The sequence below is a fragment of the Pseudoliparis swirei genome, chromosome 19 (assembly GCF_029220125.1).
Source record: "Pseudoliparis swirei isolate HS2019 ecotype Mariana Trench chromosome 19, NWPU_hadal_v1, whole genome shotgun sequence".
In the NCBI taxonomy this organism is placed as follows: domain Eukaryota; kingdom Metazoa; phylum Chordata; class Actinopteri; order Perciformes; family Liparidae; genus Pseudoliparis; species Pseudoliparis swirei.
In genome coordinates, this window is record NC_079406.1 from 2580493 (window position 1) to 2602145 (window position 21653).

Sequence of the window (21653 nt, forward strand, 5' to 3'; positions counted from 1 at the left end):
TGGCTTATCGCTATGGAAACAGCTCATTTCCGCCGTCCACCATCGAAGAAATATAAACAGATACATGTACATATACTAACAAATATTTGAACATTTATATGAAGGCATATCAAATATTTTTACACTTGAATAAATAATAATAAATGCAAATAAACAGTAATTTAACAATATGTTCGGGCGTAGTTACGTCAGTGTTACGGGTTGACCCATTTAGATGGGAGGGACCACGTCATCCAGGGCTGGCTTCCTATTGGCCACACGGAGGTTCACCAGCGTGTGACGTTATTTTGAAATTTCAGCGCTCGAGCGCTGCGGCTGTTGTGTGTGTCGGTCATTGGGGAGCTGCAGCGCAGTAGTTACATCGGTTGAATTAAAAAATGTCTTTTTCAAGAGCTCCTGTGAAACGGTTCAACGAGAACGTAGGTGAGTGACGGTCACCCGGCCGCCGTCGTAGTAGCATGTTAGCTCCTCAAGTTAGCGAGCCAACTGTCCCGTTAGCTCGCTAGTAGCTTGTGGTGGCTAGCTAGCGCGAGCTAACGTTACGAGTGAACGGGAACCGAGCAAAACAAAGCTAGCTAACGTGTGTTGCGTCTCAATAAACTGCGTGTGTAACCTGGCTGTTATTGTGCTGTTGGCCCGAAGGTTGTGCTCCTCCACCGGGGACTTACGAGGTCAAACCGAGGGACTTGAAGGGGGCAGCTTCCTTCGACAAATCTGACCGATTCAGACTCCATAAGGCTGGTGGGTTTCACGCGATACGGGAAAAGAAAACCGAGATAGTGAACTCGGATGTAAAATACAACCATCAACGTTTCATTATCTGTTTCTCCAGCCGATATGCCACCACCCTCGCCCACCAGAAGTGCCCTAATGTCCCCCGTCCGCAGGACGATGTCGGTTGATGGTCTCGTAAGTTTTTTTTTTTTACATCTGCAATTAACACTCACTCTTATGGCAACAGATCTGCTATTTCAAAATACGCTCCTGTCCAAAAAATAATAACATAAACAGGGTTCGTACGGTCATGGAAAACCTGGAAAAGTCATGGAAATAACTTAAATCATAAAAGTCATGGAAGTGTTTTTATATTCACGTGTTCATTTACGCCGAGTTTGAAATAATTAATGTTTTTTAAAGAAAGACGCTCAAAAACGCACAACATTTTCTGAATTGTTCATGTTTTTACCGAGATTTCACTTTGGTCGGGGAAATTTGGTTTAAAGTCCTGGAAATCATTGGTCAAAATGTGTAAAAACTCTGATAAAGTAACCCACATGATGTGCTGTGACATCCTCCAGGTTGAAGGTTCAAGTGTAAAGAAGGAGAAGAATGCCATGACTATGGAAAGGAAGCAGAAGACACTCTTGGAGAGAGAGGTACAGTTGCACTTCATCTCAGGAACATGTGTGCTTTGGGTTTACTACAAAAAAATGGCTGCGTTTTGTTATCAGTGACTTCTTGTGTCCTTTTTAGAACTGAACATTGAGTCGACAGATGTTTACACAGTCCGTCCCCCCAAAAAATGTCATGTCCGTTATATCTTTGTTTCCTTCCAGATACGGTCGCTGGTCCAGCAGCGAGGGGACCAGGACCGCCGCTTGTTGGCCCTGGAAGAGGATCTGAAGAAGGCGGAGGCCAAGTTGCTGGCGGTGGTCAGGGAGAAGACGGGCCTTTCTGCGAGCGTCACCACCCTCGACAGACAGCTCGCCGAGGTCCAGAAAGTCAACGAGTTCCTAAAAAACAAGGTGTGCTTGGTGTTGATGTTACTTTTTGGGGGGATATTCAGAAATCTTGTCTTGATTCCGCCTCGATAAGAATAGAATAGAATAGAATAGAATAGAATCAGCTTTAATGGCCATGTAGGTTTGCACATACATGGAATTTGACTCCGGCTTCACTTTGCTCTTCCGTACTTATACACACACACAATATACAATAAGCGGGATAAATATAAAAAAGACATTAAAGACAGTAGTCAAAAAGTGCAGATAGTGCAGATGGAAGAGTCTGATTAATTGTTCATCATGGTGACGGCCAGTGGAAAGAAGCTATTTCTGTGTCTGGTGGTTTTGGCGTACAGTGCTCTGTAGCGCCTACCAGAGGGCAGGAGTTGGAACAGCTTGTGTCCAGGGTGTGAAGGGTCTGCAGTGATCTTTCCTGCCCGCTTCCTGACTCTGGCGGTGTACAAGTCCAGAATGGAGGGGAGGCTGGAACCAATGGTTCTTTCTGCAGACCTGACGATCCGCTGTAGTCTGACTCTGTCCTGTTTGGTGGCCGATCCAAACCACACAGTGATGGAAGAGCAGAGGACATACTGGATGATGGCGGAGTAAAAAAGGACCAGCAGCTCCTGAGGCAGGTTGAACTTCCTGAGCTGGCGCAGAAAGTACAGCCTCTGCTGGGCCTTTTTGCGGATGGTGTTAATGTTGGAGGCCCACTTCAGGTCCCGGGAGATTGTGGATCCCAGAAACTTGAAGGTCTCCACCGCAGGAACAGTGCTATTTTGTATGGTGAGAGGGGATAGTGTTGGGGGGCTCCTCCTGAAGTCCACTGTCATCTCCACAGTCTTGAGCTTGTTCAGCTGCAGGTGGTTCTGTCCACACCAGAGGACCAGCCGTTCAACCTCCCGTCTGTACGCAGACTCGTCACCGTTCCTGATGAGGCCGATGACCGTTGTGTCGTCTGCGAACTTCAAGAGCTTAACAGACGGGTCCTCTGAGGTGCAGTCGTTGGTGTAGAGGGAGAAGAGCAGTGGAGAGCACACATCCTGGGGGCGCCAGTGCTTATGGTCCGGGTGCTGGATGTGGTTTTCCCAGCCTCACCTGCTGCGTCCTGTCTGTCAGGAAGTTTGTGATCCACCGGCAGGTGGGGCTGGCAGCGAGCTGGGAGAGTTTGGGTTGTAGAACCTCCGGGATGATCGTGTTGAATGCAGAGCTGAAGTCCACAAACAGAACCCTTGCATATGTCCCTGGGGAGTCGAGGTGTTGCAGTAAATGGTGCAGTCCCATATTTATTGCGTCATCCACCGACCTGTTTGCACGATATAGGCAAACTGCAGGGGCCCTGTGACGTCCTTCAGGTGGGTCAACACCAGCCTCTCAAAGGACTTCATGACCACAGACGTCAGGGCGATGGGTCTGTAGTCATTTAATCCTGTGATGGAGGATTTCTTGGGCACCGGGATGATCAAGGAGCGCTTGAAGCAGGAAGGGACTTCGCACAGCTCCAGTGATCGGTTGAAGATCTCCGTGAAGATGGGGGACAGCTCGTCAGCACAGACTTTCAGGCAGGAGGGGGACACGCCGTCTGGGCCCGGAGCCTTCCTGATCTTCTGCCTCTGAAAGAGCCGACTCACATCCTCTTCGCAGATCCTCAGTGCCAGTGGGGGGTTGGATGGGAGAGGTGAGGCAGAGAGTGGAGGTGATTGTTCGATGATGGAGCAGTTGGGCGGGGTGGAAGTGGGCTTGTCGAACCTACAATAGAAGACATTCAGGTCGTCAGCCAGTCGGTGATTGTCCTCAGTGGGGGGGGATGGTCTCTTGTAGTTGGTGAGTACTTCCAGGCCTCTCCAAACTGACGAGGGGTCGTTGGCTGAAAACTTTTTTTCCAGCTTTTCAGTGTAGCTCTTCTTAGCTACCTTGATCTCCCTCGTTAGTGTGTTTCTGGCCTGGTTGTACAGAATCCTGTCCCCACCTCTGTAGGCCTCCTCTTTAGCCCGGCGGCTGCCTGAGTCTTGCAGTGAACCAGGGTTTATTGTTGTTGTATGTGCAGAAGGTTTTGTCGGCACACATGTCCTCACAAAAGCTGATATGATGTCACAGTGTCAGTTAGCTCATCCAGGTCTGTAGCAGCAGCCTCAAAAGCACTCCAATCAGTGGAGGCAAAGCAGGACTGTAGCTCCAGCTTGGCCTCGTTGGTCCATCTCTTCACAGTCTTCACCACAGGCTTTGCAGATTTTAGTTTCTGCCTGTAGGACGGGAGAAGATGAACCAGACAGTGATCAGAGAGTCCCAAAGCTGCACGAGGGACTGAGCGATATGCGTCCTTTAGTACAGTGTAGCAGTGGTCCAGTGTGTTTTTGTCCCTGGTGCTACACTTAATGTGCTGTCTGTATTTTGGCAGTTCTTTGCTGAGGTTTGCTCTGTTAAAGTCCCCAAGAACAATGAGCAGGGAGTCTGGGTGTTTGTGCTCCATGGTGGTGATCTGCTCTGCCAGGTGTTGGAGTGCCTCACTCACACAGGCCTGAGGTGGGATGTACACACCGACCAGGATGAATGAGGAAAACTCCCGCGGTGAATAAAATGGTTTGCAGTTTATTAAAAGAGTTTCTAGGTGAGGGCTGCATGATTCCTTTAACACCGGGACATCTGTGCACCAACCTTCATTAATATAAAAGCAGATTCCGCCTCCCCTCGTTTTCCCCGACAGAGCCGTTACGCGGTCCGCTCGGTGGAGTTGGAAGCCCGGCAGATGCAGTGCGCTGTCCGGGATGTGCGCACCGAGCCAGGTTTCGGTGAAGCACAGGGCGGCAGATCTGCTAAAGTCCCTATTAGTTTTGTTCAGGAGCAGCAGTTCATCAATCTTGTTCGCCAGAGAGCGGACGTTCGCCAGATGAATTGACGGGAGCGCAGTTCGAAATCCCCGCTGACGCACTTTAACAAGCGCTCCGGCACGCTTCCCACGCCGGCGTCTCCGGTGAATTCCGAGAAGAGCAGCTGCTCCTGCAACCAAAAACCCAGTAAAGTCATCCGGTTCATTGAAGACCGGTGAAAAAAATTGTCCAGTGGATTCACGGAAGTTTAAAAGTTCCTCCCTACTGAATGTGATCAGAGAGGGAGAGCTGGAGACGAGACAAACAAACAAAAACAGGAAAAGTACGAGAGAGCGCAGTACCGAGGCTGCCATCTGCGGCGCCATCTTGTATCTTATCTGAGTGCATGTTTTCTTATCTTTTTATTAGGTTTCTGCTGACACTACGAAAAAGAGAATACAGTCTCTCACAATGGACTTGATGGAGGCCAGGAACACTTTGGATTTTAAAAACAAGGTGAGACTTGTGGACAATAATCTTGTCGATATCGATAATGAAAAAAAATCATAACGTAATCACATTTTGAGCTTCGGTGGATGCTTATGTATAGTGTGTGTTTGTGTGTGTGTGTGTGTTCAGGAGTTAAATGTCCTGCAGATTAACACTGAAAACCAAGCAATAGTGTTAGATTCTGAGCTGCAGGCTGCCAGGGCTACCGTGACGGCTCTGAAGGACAGGAGTAAAGACCTGGGTACGATGTCACGGCATCAGATTGTGCTTCAAGCGATTCAAGCATTCTTCCATCATATATAGAGGAATGAAAGCAGATGACGTAACCAGGGCCGTGCTGTGACTTCTGCCTTTTTCTTTTTGCAGAGGACCTTCATCACGTGACCACGACTCTGAACAAAGAGCTGGAGAATGAGAATGCCAGATTGCATGGTGAGTTATGTTATGTTATTTTTTTCCCATACATTTAGTTGTTTACCCATAGCTTCTAGAAGTAAAAACATGTATACATGTCTGCATTATTGCCCTTCATCTACAAATACACACCGCAGGTGACGGTTTTCCAGCATGTGTGTGCGTGTGCTTTCTTATCTGATTTATTTATAATTCTGTGTCATTTTCCAGCTGTTATACGGGAGCTGAGGGAGGAGATACAAGTTCTGCAGCAATACCTGGACACAGCCAATGATCAGATCCAAGTATAAACTCTCCCTAAAGCACACATTCTGACAAAAGTGGACATCATTAAGTCGTATGGAGAGAAAAAAGAAAGCATTCTTTACCTGTCTGCGTTTGTAGGATCTCCGTTTGAGTCTCCGAGAGAAGACCCAGGAGAACACCGCTGCTGGTTCTCAGGAGAACGTGAAGTAAGCAGATGCCTCTCGGTTCTTCCAAGCAGGTTAGATCTTCACTGTACACAATGACACACGTTTTCTACTCCTCCGCAGGCGACTAGAGACCGACCTGGACCGGCGCACCGCCGAGCTCGAAGCCGTCCGAGATGTGTTGAGGCAAAAGGAGGAGGAGGCGCGGGGATTCCAGCAAGCACTGCAGGTGTCAAAGGAGGATATAGTGGAGGTGGAGACGAGGCTGAAGAACCAAGAGCAGGAGCTCAAATCCTCCCAGAGGTCAGCGAGTGACATGGCGGCGCAGATGGAGGTGGCCAATCAGAAGGTGCAGGACTCTCAAGCGACGGTTCGACAGCAGGAGGCGGAGCTCACTCGACTGAGGGAGGTGCTGGACGAGAGAGTGGCGCACCTGGAGCAGAGGTGTCTGTTCTCTGAGGCGGAGAGAAGTTTGTTCGCCGAGATCTACACTATCGTTATAAAGTTTGGAATCACTTAGAAATGTCCTTATTTTTCAAAGAAAAGCACGGTTAGCATTAAAGATAACGTTAAATGAATCATAAATACTCTCTCTACATAGTTAATGTGTACATGACTATTCTCTGGTTGTTAATGAAGTCTCTACAGAGGTGTGTAGAGGCCCATCTCCAGTGTTCTAGTGGTACATTGTGTTATCGCCTTAGAAGACTAGCGGAGGGGTAGAAAACCCTTGAAAACCCTTTTTATGAGAGCGTCTTGACTATATTTTCTACTCATTTTCCAATTAATTTGATAAATAAAAGTTTGAGTTTTCATGTAAAGCACTAAATGTTCTGGGCGACCCCAAACTTTTGATCGGTAGTGTATTTACTCCGATAATTTAAGTATAAAGACGATGGTGTGATGCATATATTGTGTTTTTTCTTTTAAGGTAAGACTCGGGAGGAGGGAATGAGGAGGGTGGAGGAATTGAAAGCGGAGCTCCTCGTGCTAAAGAAAGCTAAAAAAGAGGAGAAGAAGACCCAGATTCAGCTCCAGCAGGAGCACGCTGCTCTGACTGAGGAGCTGACCAACGAAAAGGTTTTTAATCTCGCATGTCACCGTGTTAGAGTCACCCTGAGCGATGACTGACTTCTTCTTCTTTTTCTCTCCCTCTCTCTACAGGCACTTGTGAACTCCTTGTCCGTGCTGCTGGAGCAGGAGAGGGAGGAGGCGGAGGAGCGTCTGAGGCAGCTCAAGGAGGAGTTGGAGGAGGTGCTGGGGGAGCTCGCCCTCTTGGAGGACCTGGACCAGAGGCGGCAGGAGGACTCCGGCGAGCTGCAGCGACAGCTGAGTGACACCAGGGCGCTGCTGGAGAGGTGAGCGGCGGCGACGGGGCCGGCAACGGCGTCCTCCTCGCCAAACAAACACTTTATGGGGGGGGGGGGGGGGGGTTGTTGCAACCGCCTGCTCGCTGCTATTTAGAGCCGGCGGCGAGAAGAATAATTGACAGGTTGACGAACCGTCGCAGCTCTGACACGGAGCGGGTCAGCGTCGGAAGCCCGGTTTCATTGATTGCGAGTGACCTCACCACCTCATCGTCAGAACCTGAGGAACTAGTTGGAGGACTTTTTCTTTATTAGTCGTTATTTGATCAGACGGTCGAGGGTGGAGAATGACGTGCAGCGTGTTTCTACGTTTTATCAGTTAATTATTGAGCCTCTGAAATGCCAGAGTCCAGTCGGACCCCTTCCCGTTTCATCCCGTATGAATCCAGGATATTCAGTTGATTATCATCCGTAAGAAGGTTACTTTTGAAATGTAATATGGTACAGATTATTAGTTGCCCTGTTAAAATAGTGAGTTATTTTAATTCAGAGTAAAGGACATTAACCAGTATTACGTTTGATTACTTCTCAAATAGAAGTTTTAAACCTCACATTACTCGTCACTATTAACTGAACATTTATTAAAGTTCTTCCATTTAGCTTGAGTTAAGATCATGCATGTCACATTTCTACATACAAGTATTTTTTACTCGAAAGAATATATTCGGATGTCACCCAAACATTTTGATTGGCAATTTAATTGCTCACGTTTAGAATTATATTTATTTATAACGCAACTCTTACACTACTTCCCCTCCAGCACTGGACATGGCGACTAATACGGCAATTTGCCAGATAAAAAAAGCTATCTTATGGGTTAATATTTTGGTATTTTGCTTATTTATAATGGTGTAAAGTGGTTTATTGATGAGCAAAATATACATTTTTCTCTCAATCAAGTGTTTGGTATATCATCTAATTATATGAGCTTAACTGATTATTTGATTGATGTATCGACGGGACCAATATTCCAGAAATTATGTATTTTAAATGCTTTTGGTTGTAGGAACATTTCCACATCTGTCAATTTAGAAAAATGTAAAATCAAAGATGTCAAGAGTTTATCTTTCACTAGTATCCGGTGCATCCTGTTACCTCCGACTACTAACACATCGCTACCGCTCCTCACTTTCAGTAAGAGCCGCGACGTGGCCGCCTTGAAGGAGGAGCACTCGTCGGCCAGAGAGCCCCTGCAGGGGGCGGAGGGGAGGCAGAAGGAGCTGGAGGCGGAGATGGACCGAGTGATGCAGCAGATGAAGGAGGAGATGGAGAGAATGGTTCGGCAGAAAGAGGAGGAGGCCGACAGGGTGACGGAGGGCTTAAAGGAGCAGCAGCAGAGGCAATTGGCTGAGGCAGAAGCCCGGGAGGAGAGTTCAAGGTCCGCTTAAAATAGCCTGCGTCGAAATAACTCTCCTTTTTCCTCCCATCTTTTTTTAAATATTCCTCTTTCTGTTGTCCCGTGACTTGTTAGAAAGTTGCAGGCGGTGCAGAGTCGCCTTGCGCAACAAGAGGAGGAGACGAAGGCCGCGGGGGAGAGCCACGCCGCCCTGGTCGGTCGGCTCCGCCGGGAGCTGGAGACGCAGACCGGAGAGAGACGAGAGGCGCTGAGGCGACTGGAGGAGCACGGGCGTCTGCTCCAGGAGGAGAAGGACGGAGCCCGGGAGCTCCGAGAGGAGGCGCACCGGCAGAAAGAGGAAAAGAGCGCGTTGGAGGTCGAGGTGGAAGACCTGCGGCGGGTCAGGTCCGAGGCGCTCGGGCTGCAGGCGGAGCTCAGGAGAGGAGACGAGGAAAGGGAGAGCCTCCTGTCTCGGGTGGAGCTCGCCGACCGGTCCAGGCTCGCTCTGGAGGAGCAGCTGAACGCGGCGGAGCGGGACAGACGGCACGGCGAGCCGGAGGAACTGCGACAGCAGGTGGAGGTCCTGACCCAGGAGAAGGTGGCGCTGCGGTGGGAGGCGGAGGAGCAGCGGCGGGAACTTCAAAGGCAAACGGACGAAGCGCAGGAGAAAAGGTGAACGCCAGCGGAGTGTTACTGCGGGCACCTTTTTTGGAGTCACGTGTTGTTGTTTTTACAATTTGACGCATTTTAACTCCTCATTCCTTTTTCGCTCTCAGCTCCCAGGAGACGGAGCGCTGGAGGAAACAATACGAGGAGCTGTTTGCCAAAGTCCGGCCCTTCCAGGTGAGTCACAACAGGTCGAATATGAAATGTCAGTACAGGCCAGATCAATGAGATCTAAAGCCACGCTGATCAATAGTGTGTGTGTGTGTGTTCCGCTGCTCTCGTCGGCCTCGACAAACGACGCGACGGCGTCGACGCGAGCGCGTTTTCAAACCCCTCTCGATGTCGTTCAGGAGCAGCTGGACGGGTTCTCGGCCGAGCGCAACGCCCTGCTCAACGAGAACGGAGCGAACCAGGAGCAGCTGAACAAGCTGTCGGACGCCTACGCCCGCCTGCTGGGCCACCAGAACCAGGAGCAGAAGATCAAACACGTGATGAAGCTAAAGGACGAGAACCTCTGCCTGAAACAGGTGATGCACGAGAACCTCGGCCTGAAACGGGTGATGCACGAGAACCTCGGCCTGAAACAGGTGATGCACGAGAACCTCGGCCTGAAACGGGTGATGCATGAGAACCTCGGCCTGAAACAGGTGATTCATGAGAACCTCGGCCTGAAACAGGTGATTCACGAGAACCTCGGCCTGAAACAGGTGATGCACGAGAACCTCGGCCTGAAACGGGTGATGCATGAGAACCTCGGCCTGAAACAGGTGATTCACGAGAACCTCGGCCTGAAACAGGTGATGCACGAGAACCTCGGCCTGAAACAGGTGATTCATGAGAACCTCGGCCTGAAACAGGTGATTCATGAGAACCTCGGCCTGAAACGGGTGATTCATGAGAACCTCGGCCTGAAACAGGTGATTCATGAGAACCTCGGCCTGAAACAGGTGATGCACGAGAACCTCGGCCTGAAACAGGTGATGCACGAGAACCTCGGCCTGAAACGGGTGATGCATGAGAACCTCGGCCTGAAACAGGTGATTCACGAGAACCTCGGCCTGAAACAGGTGATGCACGAGAACCTCGGCCTGAAACAGGTGATGTCCCCCCCCCCCCGACTGGACACCGGGGGCATTTAAAACGAAATTGTCACTTTTAGAAACTTGTGAAATTACATTTAACCTTTGTTAATAATAAATATACTTATTTAGGCTTACAGAATATGAGAAATTGCCACACATGGCAATAATAAGACTATTAGCCAATAGTCTACAGATTCAACGTGTTTTATCATATTTATATTTTAACAAAATAGTGTTTTTTTTACATTTTTAAATTATACTTTTTGATTTTTGTTGTGTACCTACCTAGTACAGACAGGACACACACAACCAAAAACAAAACAATATTAAATTGTTATAAATGTTAGCGGTCATTATAAAGGCATTTGTTGCCTCTCCAAGTGACATCAGGGGCAAAATTATATTTATTAGTGGCAGTTTTGCCCTTTGCTCTCGTGTATTTCTGACGCTGTTCTCATGCATATATATATATAATTATTATATATATATATATAATTATTGTATGCATATACACTACCGTTCAAAAGTTTGGGATCACCCAGACAATTTCGTGTCTTCCATGAAAAATCACACTTTTATTTATCAAGTCAATATAAAATATAGTCAAGACATTGACAAGGTTAGAAATAATGATTAATATTTGAAGTATTAATTTTGTTCTACAAACTTCAAGCTCAAAGGAAGGCCAGTTGTATAGCTTATATCACCAGCATAACTGTTTTCAGCTGTGCTAATATAATTGCACAGGTTTTCTCATCAGACATTAGTCTTCTAAGGTGATTAGCAAACACAATGTACCATCAGAACACTGGAGTGATAGTTGATGGAAATGGGCCTCTGTACACCTATGGAGATATTTCATTAGAAACCAGACGTTTCACCTAGAATCGTCATTTACCACATTAACAATGTAGAGAGTGTATTTCTGATTAATTTAATGTTATCTTCATTGAAAAAAAATTGCTTTTCTTTGAAAAATAAAGTCATTTCTAAGTGATCCCAAACTTTTGAACGGTAGTGTATATATAATAATTATTGTTATTATTATTATTCTTTTGTGTTTGTGTAGGAGCTGCTGAAGCTGCTGTCCCAGGTGAGCCGGCAGAGGAGCGGCGATCCGGAGCAGCTGCAGTCGAAGCTCTCCGGTCGACGTCATCGGAGCTTCGATCCCAGCAAAGTGTTCCACCACGACAAGGAGAACCGAACCGGAACCCTCCGAGAAGGTAAAGACCAGAGAACCCATCCAGGGGCAGAACCTCACAGAGGGGATGAGAACTCAAAGGTTATCTGATGTTTCTTTTGTTCTTGTTTTGTTTTATCAGGAAAACACGAGTCATGAAGGAGCTTCAAGGAGCCAAATGAAACGTCTCTGGTTTGGGTTGTTAAAGCTTAATTAACCTCATTTGTCTTTATTCTGTTAACTGTCTTTCGGGCTTGTTGCTGTTTTACAGCCTTTTTTTGTGTCAAATTGTTCCACGGAAAGCGACGACGGATGTACCCGTTTTGACTTTTTAAAAAGAACTGTTAGAAGCCGATTGTATTTGTTTTAAAATAATGAGGATGGCTGTAAAGTCTTCACAGAACCCTGAGAGATTCTTTTTCGCTTATTCTACATCTTTCTTTTTCTTTTGTAAATAAAGATAGATTTTAATCCACTTCTTAAACAAAAAGCCTGACTCAGATTTATTTACTTCCCAAAGCCTTGTTTTCTTTGGGTTGGATCCTCTCCGGTCATGTCTGTGCTCGGCCACTAGAGGGCACTGTCGGACTGCAGCGAAAAGGCTCTTACGGCTCATGTTTCCTCCTCACTTGTTTGTCATGTCCAAATGTTGCACCTTCCACCAAAAGAAATTCCTCGTTTGTGTAAACATTCCTGGCAATAAAACTGTTTGATTCTGATTCTATATACAGGACTGTCTCAGAAAATTAGAATATTGTGATGAAGTTCTTTATTTTCTGTAATGCAATTAAAAAAACAAAAATGTCATGCATTCTGGATTCATTACAAATCAACTGAAATATTGCAAGCCTTTTATTCTTTTAATATTGCTGATTATGGCTTACAGTTTAAGAAAACTCAAATATCCTATCTCTAAATATTAGAATATCATGAAAAAGTATACTAGTAGGGTATTAAACAAATCACTTGAATTGTCTAATTAACTCGAAACACCTGCAAGGGTTTCCTGAGCCTTGACAAACACTCAGCTGTTATAAATCTTTTTTTTACTTGGTCTGAGGAAATATTAAAATTTTATGAGATAGGATTTTAGAGTTTTCTTAAGCTGTAAGCCATAATCAGCAATATTAAAAGAATAAAAGGCTTGCAATATTTCAGTTGATTTGTAATGAATCCAGAATGCATGACATTTTTGTTTTTTAAATTGCATTACAGAAAATAAAGAACTTTATCACAATATTCTAATTTTCTGAGACAGTCCTGTACACCCGCTACAAATAAAACATCTTTGTAGAGAGGAGGCGTCAGTTAGGGGTCACAGAGCTTTATTTCCTTCACTTAAAGACTCAACCGGCAAGTTTTGGGGCTAGAAAATGAAGTAACCCTCCGGGTAGCGGGCGCTGCGTGACTCACGGCGCCGCTCTCCTCCTCGGGCTCCAGACAGAACCCTCCACGTTTTTTGTTGTTGTTGCATCCCCTCCGTTGATATTGCAAAAGCTCCAGTTCATTAAACCGCCGTTTAAAAACTCTTCCACGCTTTAATGGAGACTTAATGGCGAGGTAATCCGATCTCTCCCTCGTCCGTTTAGTCTCGCTGGCGTCCAACTTCCAACGCCCGCCTCCTCGTGTTGAGTTGTTTTTTTTAAACAATATACTTTAAATGCAGAATATCCATATAATGCCTTGCAGGAATAATAATAATTTTTTTTCAAGATTTCTTGTGATTGAAGATGTTTTTTAAAAGCTAAATTCAAACGAGGGACCGCGGACGACGTGCTTTGCTCACGGCGGTTTCGGACAAATGCGTAGATAAAGTTTTCCAGCAAATTTTTTTTAAAAACACTGCTAGGATCCAAATTGTCGTTCTCATTTGGCCGAGCCTGATCCGCCACGCTGTTCCTCCCTGAACCCCCGCCGCCACAGGATCAATTAGAAGCTAATGTACACCAGTCGGGTGGAGGAGGTGGAGGAGAAGAAAGAAAGAAAGAGTTACGGGTTCACACAGGTGGTCCATGTCCTGTTTGTGGGGTCGGTTCTGGACGGGAGGAAAAAGCTTGAATCGTGGCCGGGTTCGTACACACGGAAACATGGAGGGGCCAGCAGGAACCGAAAATTGTTCTTTAGGGTGATACCGTAGTAGAAGAACCATTTCTGGTTCCACAAAGAACCTTTAAAACCAGGGTTCTTTAAAGAACCATTTCCTTAAAGAGTTCTTCAAAGAACCTATAAAGGTGTCTCGAAGAACCTTCAAAAATAGTTCTTTAAGGCCCCATTTCTGGTTCCTCAAAGAAACTTGAATGCATGGTTCTTTAAGGCACCATTTCTGGTTCCACAAAGAACCTTTCAAACCAGGGTTCTTCAAAGAACCTATAAAGGTGTCTCAAAGAACCTTAAAAAAATAGTTCTTTAAGGCCTCATTTCTGGTTCCTCAAAGAACCTTTAAAGCATGGTTCTTTAAGGCACCATTTCTGGTGCCTCAAAGTATGGTAATATGGTACTACAAGCTCTCTAGTGGGGCAATATGGTACTACAAGCTCTCTAGTGGGGTAATATGGTACTACAAGCTCTCTAGTGGGGTAATATGGTACTACAAGCTCTCTAGTGGGGTAACATGGTACTACAAGCTCTCTAGTGGGGTAATATGGTACTACAAGCTCTCTAGTGGGGCAATATGGTACTACAAGCTCTCTAGTGGGGCAATATGGTACTACAAGCTCTCTAGTGGGGTAACATGGTACTACAAGCTCTCTAGTGGGGTAACATGGTACTACAAGCTCTCTAGTGGGGTAACATGGTACTACAAGCTCTCTAGTGGGGTAACATGGTACTACAAGCTCTCTAGTGGGGTAATATGGTACTACAAGCTCTCTAGTGGGGCAATATGGTACTACAAGCTCCTTACAATATGATGGAGCATCACCAATCAAGGCTTTGTGGGTGAGGAGAAGGATTTTAAATGTGAGTCTTGATGTTTCAGGGAGCCAGTGCAGAGCAGCTGGTCCTGAGTCATGTGATCTCTCCTCTTAGGACCTAAGAGATTTATGATCCACCCTTCAATATTGAACACCTCGAGGCCAGATGGTTGAAAGCTGGAGGGTTGAAGTGATGTTCAAATGTGATCAGGACTATCTTGATGACACTCGGTAACATTACAAGACTTCTTTCTTTTTATAACTTTAGATATATATATATATTCTTTTTTTTACGTTCCTGTGAAATTATACTAGATAGCTGGAGGCTTTGAGAGGATAATAACACTCAACCTCAAATAAGAGCTTTGAAGAGAGCTTGAAAACCGAACAAATAATAATTTCATTGGAAATCAAAGGGATGAAGCACGGTCTGCTGAAAAATCATCGTTAGATCATATTTGACTCAAAATCTCTAAAATCTTGACACTCGTTGTTCGTCTATAAGCATTAGATTAAGGAAAAGTGACTCCTCCCCCCCCCCCCCCCTTTCTGGATCGTGGTCCATGCCTTCTACGAACTATTCATACATTCATATTCATTGAATGTGTTCATGTAATTCTGGTCACATGACATCTATTGTTCATCCGGTCACATGACATCTATTGTTCATCCGGTCACATGACATCTATTGTTCACCTGGTCACATGACATCTATCATTCATCTGGTCACATGACATCTAGTGTTCATCTGGTCACATGACATCTATTGTTCATCTGGTCACATGACATATATTGTTCATCTGGTCACATGACATCTATTGTTCATCTGGTCACATGACATATATTGTTCATCTGGTCACATGACATCTATTGTTCATCTGGTCACATGACATCTATTGTTCATCTGGTCACATGACATCTATTGTTCACCTGATCACATGACATCTATTGTTCATCTGGTCACATGACATCTATATTGTTCTGTCCATCCTGGAGAGGGATCCTCTTGTTTCTCTCCTGAATGGTTCTTCTCTTCTTTTTTTTTGTATCCCTGAAAGATTTCTTCTCTTTTTCTTGGTAGTTTCTCCTGATCCGATGTGAAAGGTCAAAGGTCAGGGATGTCGTATGTGTACAGATTGTAAAGCCCTCTGAGGAGAAGTCATAATTTATGATATTGGGCTGTACAAAATAAACCAAATTGAATTTATTCCACCTTCTTGAACTCGGTTGACTTGAATTTTTCCCCCCGAAAAGAATAAAACATTTTCTCATGATCGCCCCCCACGTCATCGTCGCCGCCGACGCCGCCTTCAAGGTCACGACCTCGCCTCCCTCGCCACCTCAAAGCCGCTAAAGAGCTCCGGAGTGAGAACGGATCCGTCCCGACGCCGGGCGCCATTAGTCAGATCCCATTTCGTGATGGATGCTCTCCGGAGCCGCGAGTCGGGCTCCAGGCTTTCAAGGTGAAAAACACATTTAACAGTAATTTAGAAACTATATAGACCTTTTTGTGGACATCTTCTAGTGCACTGCAGATTATTGGATTGCGAATGAATCATTTTTAGCGTGTCTTTAACAATGCACCTGTGCCAGGCATTACAGCGCTGGCAGAGGGAGCCGCTGGCCGGGCGCCAGGCGGCGCGGTGACGCCCGGTGAATTATGGATCCGTAGCTCCGCGCTGCTCTTTACTTTCATCCTCGGTTATTGAACGCATCAATTTTAAAAACTGGAGAGAAAGATCTCGAGGGAGCGGAGAGAACATCGCCTCGGATAAAAAACAGGTGGAGGGAACAGCTCCACCTTTTGCCATCTCTACCGTGTACACCTCCACCGGGAGGGGGCGGAGCCAGAGCTCGGGGGACGGAACCTTTTTAACCAGGGTTCTCTAAGGAACCATGTCCTTAAAGAGTTCTTAAAGAACCTCTTGGGGACCGAGTGTGCACACACTGGATGATTTGACGTCAAATGATGATTGTCGGCGTGTACGATATTTTACGACGTGAATATATGTATATTATATATTATATTATTTTGTAAACCTCTTTAATACCAAATTAAAATATAATATCACACACGTACAAACTGGAATTCTTCTTCTTCTTCTTCTTCTTGTTGTTGTTGTTGTTCCTACTACTACTCAGGGACATTGTTGACTTACGCAAGAGAGACAACAGAAACCGTGATGTGCGTCTGTGATGTGGCAGCGGGCCTCATGCCTGTGAGACGCTCCACAGACAGAGAGGCCGGACGTCACGGCCGGCTGCATCCATGACAGACCAACGCAGAGGGTCAGACATGGAGCACGCACACGCGTGTGTGTGTGGAAGGGAGGGAGAGAGAAGGAGAGGAAGAGGAAGATGGCTGCCCTGGTGTCTGCACTCTCCTGTCCCAGTGACAGTCGCTAATCCAGTCCTAACCTCTGTCATGACCTACTTTGCTATGCCACCTCCTTGTGGACACACACACACACACACACACACGTTATAATGACTGCAAAGAATGACATCTTGTAATTCAAGACTTTCTTTTTAAAACTGCTCTTCAATCATAGCACACACATGCACACACACACACACACACACACACACACACACTCATGCACACTCCCTCTTCTTCTCCTCCTCCTTCTTCTTCTTTTTGATCTGATCATACAGGGAGAGTTGAGGGATCACCAACGTGATTAGAATCCATCCTGAGGTGTGTGTGAGAGAGTGAGTGTATGTGTGTTTGTGTGTGGGGGGGGGGGGGGCATGGCTGTCTGACACCACATTTCATGCCAATCCATCAACCCGTCAGATGTGTCGCTCATGACTGAAATAGCATACAAGTCTTTCCAAGAGAGTTACACTGTGGAATATACTGCTGCTTATTTCAGTGTCAGGGCGTGTGTGTGTGTGTGTGTGTGTGTGTCTGTGTGTGTAATGATAATAAGGGTTTGTTTCTTCTCTTCTTTCTATCACAAATCACCTTGTTGTCACTGTGTGAGATAAAAAATGAATAGATAGGAAAAAAAAGAGTGTTTCAGCAAAGCCGCACAAAAGCATGCTTTTGTGTGTGTGTGTGTGTGTGTGTGAGTGAGTGTGTGTGTGCATGTTTGCACAAATCAATACAGACGGTATCACCCCCCTGGGTCCCCCCCCCCTCCTCTTACTCTTAGAGATAAAGCAAGCAGACAAATGAGTGGGATTAGCAACAGGCGCTTTATTTTGGGAGGAGAGAAGGAGACTGAAGATGGAGGGATTTCAATTCTTTTCATTATGGGATGGAGGACGTGTGCAGCAGGTCAAAGGTCACGAACAATCAATCCAATGTTCTCTGCCAGGTGGCCCGAGATTGCATATTGACTCCCTTCAAAAACTGGAGAGGTGGAGCTCCTCTGGAGCGGTAGACCTCATATATATATATATATATATATATATAATGTATAATATATATTATATATATAAAAATATATTTATAATATATATTATTTATATATATGTATTATATATATAACAATCCAAATAAACAAACAAATAAAGTCCATATAATTATTTATATACACAAACCCTTTTAAATATGTTCATAAGTACCAAATGACTGTCACATAAAAATTGTTAACATTACAAATCTGTTAAATCCACTGAATCATATTTATGTGAATTAATACAAAAATGAAAATAATCATGTTGCAGGTTTACAGCAAATGTCCATAAATGTGTAAAAAAATCTCAAGCATGGAATAATAAAAATACAGAGAAATATCAAAACCAAGAAAATATAACGATGTGCAGAGCACCGACTCCTAGTGCCTGTTGAACAATGTGTGTGTGTGTGTGTGTGTGTGTGTGTGTGTGTGTGTCCTCCGTTGACCTGAGAGCATCCCATGGAAACTTAACATTTCATGGCGGTGCCTCGCAGATAAAGATTTAATCCTCTGTGTTCGCCTTAAATCCCTCATTCAATCTTTTAAAAATTGTTATTTTAACCAGGATCAGATATTTCATCCGTGGCGCCCGAGGAGCCGTGTGTGTGTGTGTGTGTGTGTGTGTGTGTACCCCCAGGTGTGTTGGTATTATCTGATATTAATTCCTCCCTAAACAATCCAACAACGCTGTCAGAGCCTCAAATTGAGAATCTACTCCACAGGCCTCGGACGCCGCAGACGGCGAGAGAGTTTGTTGTTGTTGTTGTTGTTGTTGTGTTTACGTGGTAATTCCATTTATCGTTACGCCGTCTTTGCATCAAAACAACAAACTACATGTGACGCCCCGATCACGAGGCGTGTGACCCGAGGAGATGTCAGGAGAAAAAGAGAGAAAGGGGAGGAGTCAAAGCAGAGGACTCTCCTCTGAGGGACGGGAGGGTCGGATTGAAGAGAAGGTGGAAAAACACACACACACACACACAGAGAAAGACACGTGTGTGTGTGTGTGTGTCTGTCTGTGTGTGTGTGTGTCTGTCTGTGTGTGTTTGTGTGTGTCTCTCTGTGTGTGTATGTCTCTGTATTTGTGTGTCTCTGTGTGTGTGTGTGTGTCTCAATGTGTGTGTATGTCTCTGTGTGTGTGTGTGTGTGTGTGTGTGTGTGTCATCAGCAAACGAATAGATTCCATTTTGTTCACACATTGGCGCCACATATATCTTTCAGTATGAGAGTAAAACATATATATATATATATATAGTTATATATATATATAGATATATCTATAGTTATAAGGACCGAGCGGTGTCTTTGCCGTCGGGGTGAAATCCCTTCAGGTTAATCTGTCTAATAGCAACTAAATCCTCTCACGACCAGCCGGGGACTCGCAGGCTCGGATGACTTTGTGTTGTCCCCTGAAAGCCCAACTGATTGGGACTGTGTGTGTGTGTGTGTGTGTGTGTGTGTGTGTGTGTGTCTTCATGTGTGTTGGCTCACAAAATAGAGCCACATAGACATTGATTTGTGTTTGGTGGAACAGATCAAATTGTACCCTCGTGCTCGTGTGTGTGTGCATGTGTGTGTGTGTGTAGGTGTGTGTGTGTGTGTGTGTGTGTAGGTGCGTGTGTGTGTGTGTGTGAGTAGCGTCCTGCCACATCCTGTTAAGTGTATATAACTCACACTCCTCTTCCTTAATTCCCCACATTCCCTTCCACACACATTCATAATCAGCATCTTTAAAACGACATCTGATTCATCGCACACACACACACACACACACGCACAGACACACACACACACACACACGTCACACTTTAGCTGCCGTCTACCAGGCCCTCATTACTTCACCATGTGGGGAACACTTATTATGTGTATACCTTTTTGTGTATACCTGTATGTGTGTACCTGTTTGTGTATACATACAGATGTGTATATTTGTGAGCAGAAACACTGGTTACATATTGAAATTCTATTATCTTAATAAATATATAAATATATTTAAATATATTTATACAAATATATTCATTAAAAAAATATATATATATACATTTTCTTTAATTTATACAAATATATACAAATATATTTATACAAATATATACAAATATATATATAAATATATATATATATAAATATACTCGTGGTCTCCATGTCACCACGAGTTTGAAGAGGAACACGGGGGCTTGGCAGGAGGCTGTGGATGTTGGTCGTGTGAGCGCCAGTGCACTCGGCATCCCTAAAAGAAGAACTGATGACGAGTGACTCTTCAATCAGAGTTCATCGGGGCTCCGCCTCCTCAACTGAAACCCGATACATCCTATAAAAGTGTTGACGGCTAACGTCGTCCGTCGTGGTTATTTGGCGAATCGTCTTTGTCGTGTTTGTCGTGCGAGTCTTCAGCTCCAATCATTCACCTACGTCGGGGGGGGGGGGGGGTCTTCATTGTTCAACAAATTTGCGAAGTCACTTCACGGACTGGAATGAAAAGAGCCGACGGAGTGTGTGTGTGTGTGTGTGTGTGTGTGTGTGTGTTTTAGTCGAGGGAGCTTCGGCTTTAAGGACGTGAGAGAAATAACATTTATACACCGCTAACACTTTTTGGTGTTTTCCATGAAAACTCAAACTTTTATTTATCAAATAAATATAAAATTAATATAAAATATAGTCAAGACATTGACGAGGTTATAAACAATGATTTTTATCGTAAATATTAATGTAGTTCTTCTTGTGGCTCAAAGGAAGGCCAGTTTTATAGCTTCTCTCAGCAGCATAACTGTTTTCAAATCTAATTAAGAGATGTGTTCTAATATCCCTCAGTAATAGTCAGGTAACACAACAACCCTTTATTTATTCATATGATTCTCTTGAGGTTCGTTTTACCATTTTTTAAATTGAAATCGAGGGTATACTGACAACGAAAAGTCCCTGAGGCCCACACCAAAAATATTAAAACCAATATTCTCATGGATAAGGAAGCCTAACAAGGTAACCAAGAGATGAGAAACAAATTGGATGATAGATAATTGTTTTTAGTGTATTTTAAAGCTGATTTAAGACACGGGTCAAAACCGACCCGTTAACATAAGAGATGGTAACAGAAAGCTAACACAGGAGGAAGGTTAAAAGGATGTTTTGATGAAAGCTCATTTTGAATATATATATTTTTAAAATCTCAGTACCTTCACGTACCCCCAGGGGTACACGTAGCCCCTGCAGTACCTTCACGTACCCCCAGGGGTACACGTAGCCCCTGCAGTGCCTTCACGTACCACCGGGGGTACACATCGCCCCTGCAGTACCTTCACGTACCCCCAGGGGTACACGTAGCCCCTGCAGTGCCTTCACGTACCACCGGGGGTACACATCGCCCCTGCAGTACCTTCACGTACCCCCAGGGGTACACGTCGCCCCTGCAGTACCTTCACGTACCTCCAGGGGAACACGTAGCCCCTTTTGAGAACCGCTGGCTCAGAGCGACGAGTCTGAATTGAAGTCTGAAGATAGATTGCATGACGAGGTTGTGTCAGAGCAGGAGGAGAAGGATGATGTCGAGACGGCGGACTAAATAAACTAGTTGGCGTTCATCTGAAGCCGTTTATAGACGCTCCTTGATTATTAACTCCTTTCCATTGAAAGGTGCCGGAGGGCAAACGCTCCTTCCTGTGGCCTGTGTGCTGTGTTAGCGAGCCATGAACCCGATGCCAGGACTGAGGATAAACTCCACACGTGTTGTCGCGGTTTGTTAATATGCTGATGACACACCGCTGTAAACATCAACAACCGCTTTGAGGATTTGGAGGTAATCGTATCATTTGTTGACGAAATGGATGCATGACATATGCTGAAG

At 45.3% G+C, this 21653-nt stretch overlaps 1 protein-coding gene across 1 annotated transcript; it reads left to right on the top strand.

Annotated features, from left to right (window-relative positions):
• The first annotated feature begins 315 nt into the window (after positions 1 to 315).
• Positions 316 to 12303, top strand: hmmr (hyaluronan-mediated motility receptor (RHAMM)). Its single transcript, XM_056440031.1, has 19 exons — positions 316 to 423; positions 643 to 741; positions 833 to 909; positions 1299 to 1376; positions 1557 to 1745; positions 4961 to 5047; positions 5171 to 5282; positions 5408 to 5473; positions 5666 to 5739; positions 5840 to 5907; positions 5989 to 6335; positions 6797 to 6945; positions 7030 to 7223; positions 8368 to 8610; positions 8704 to 9240; positions 9345 to 9411; positions 9585 to 9761; positions 11386 to 11539; positions 11639 to 12303. The coding sequence occupies exons 1-19, from the start codon at positions 378 to 380 to the stop codon at positions 11653 to 11655; spliced, it is 2781 nt and encodes a 926-aa protein (XP_056296006.1). The 5' UTR covers positions 316 to 377; the 3' UTR covers positions 11656 to 12303.
• The last annotated feature ends 9350 nt before the right edge of the window (positions 12304 to 21653 follow it).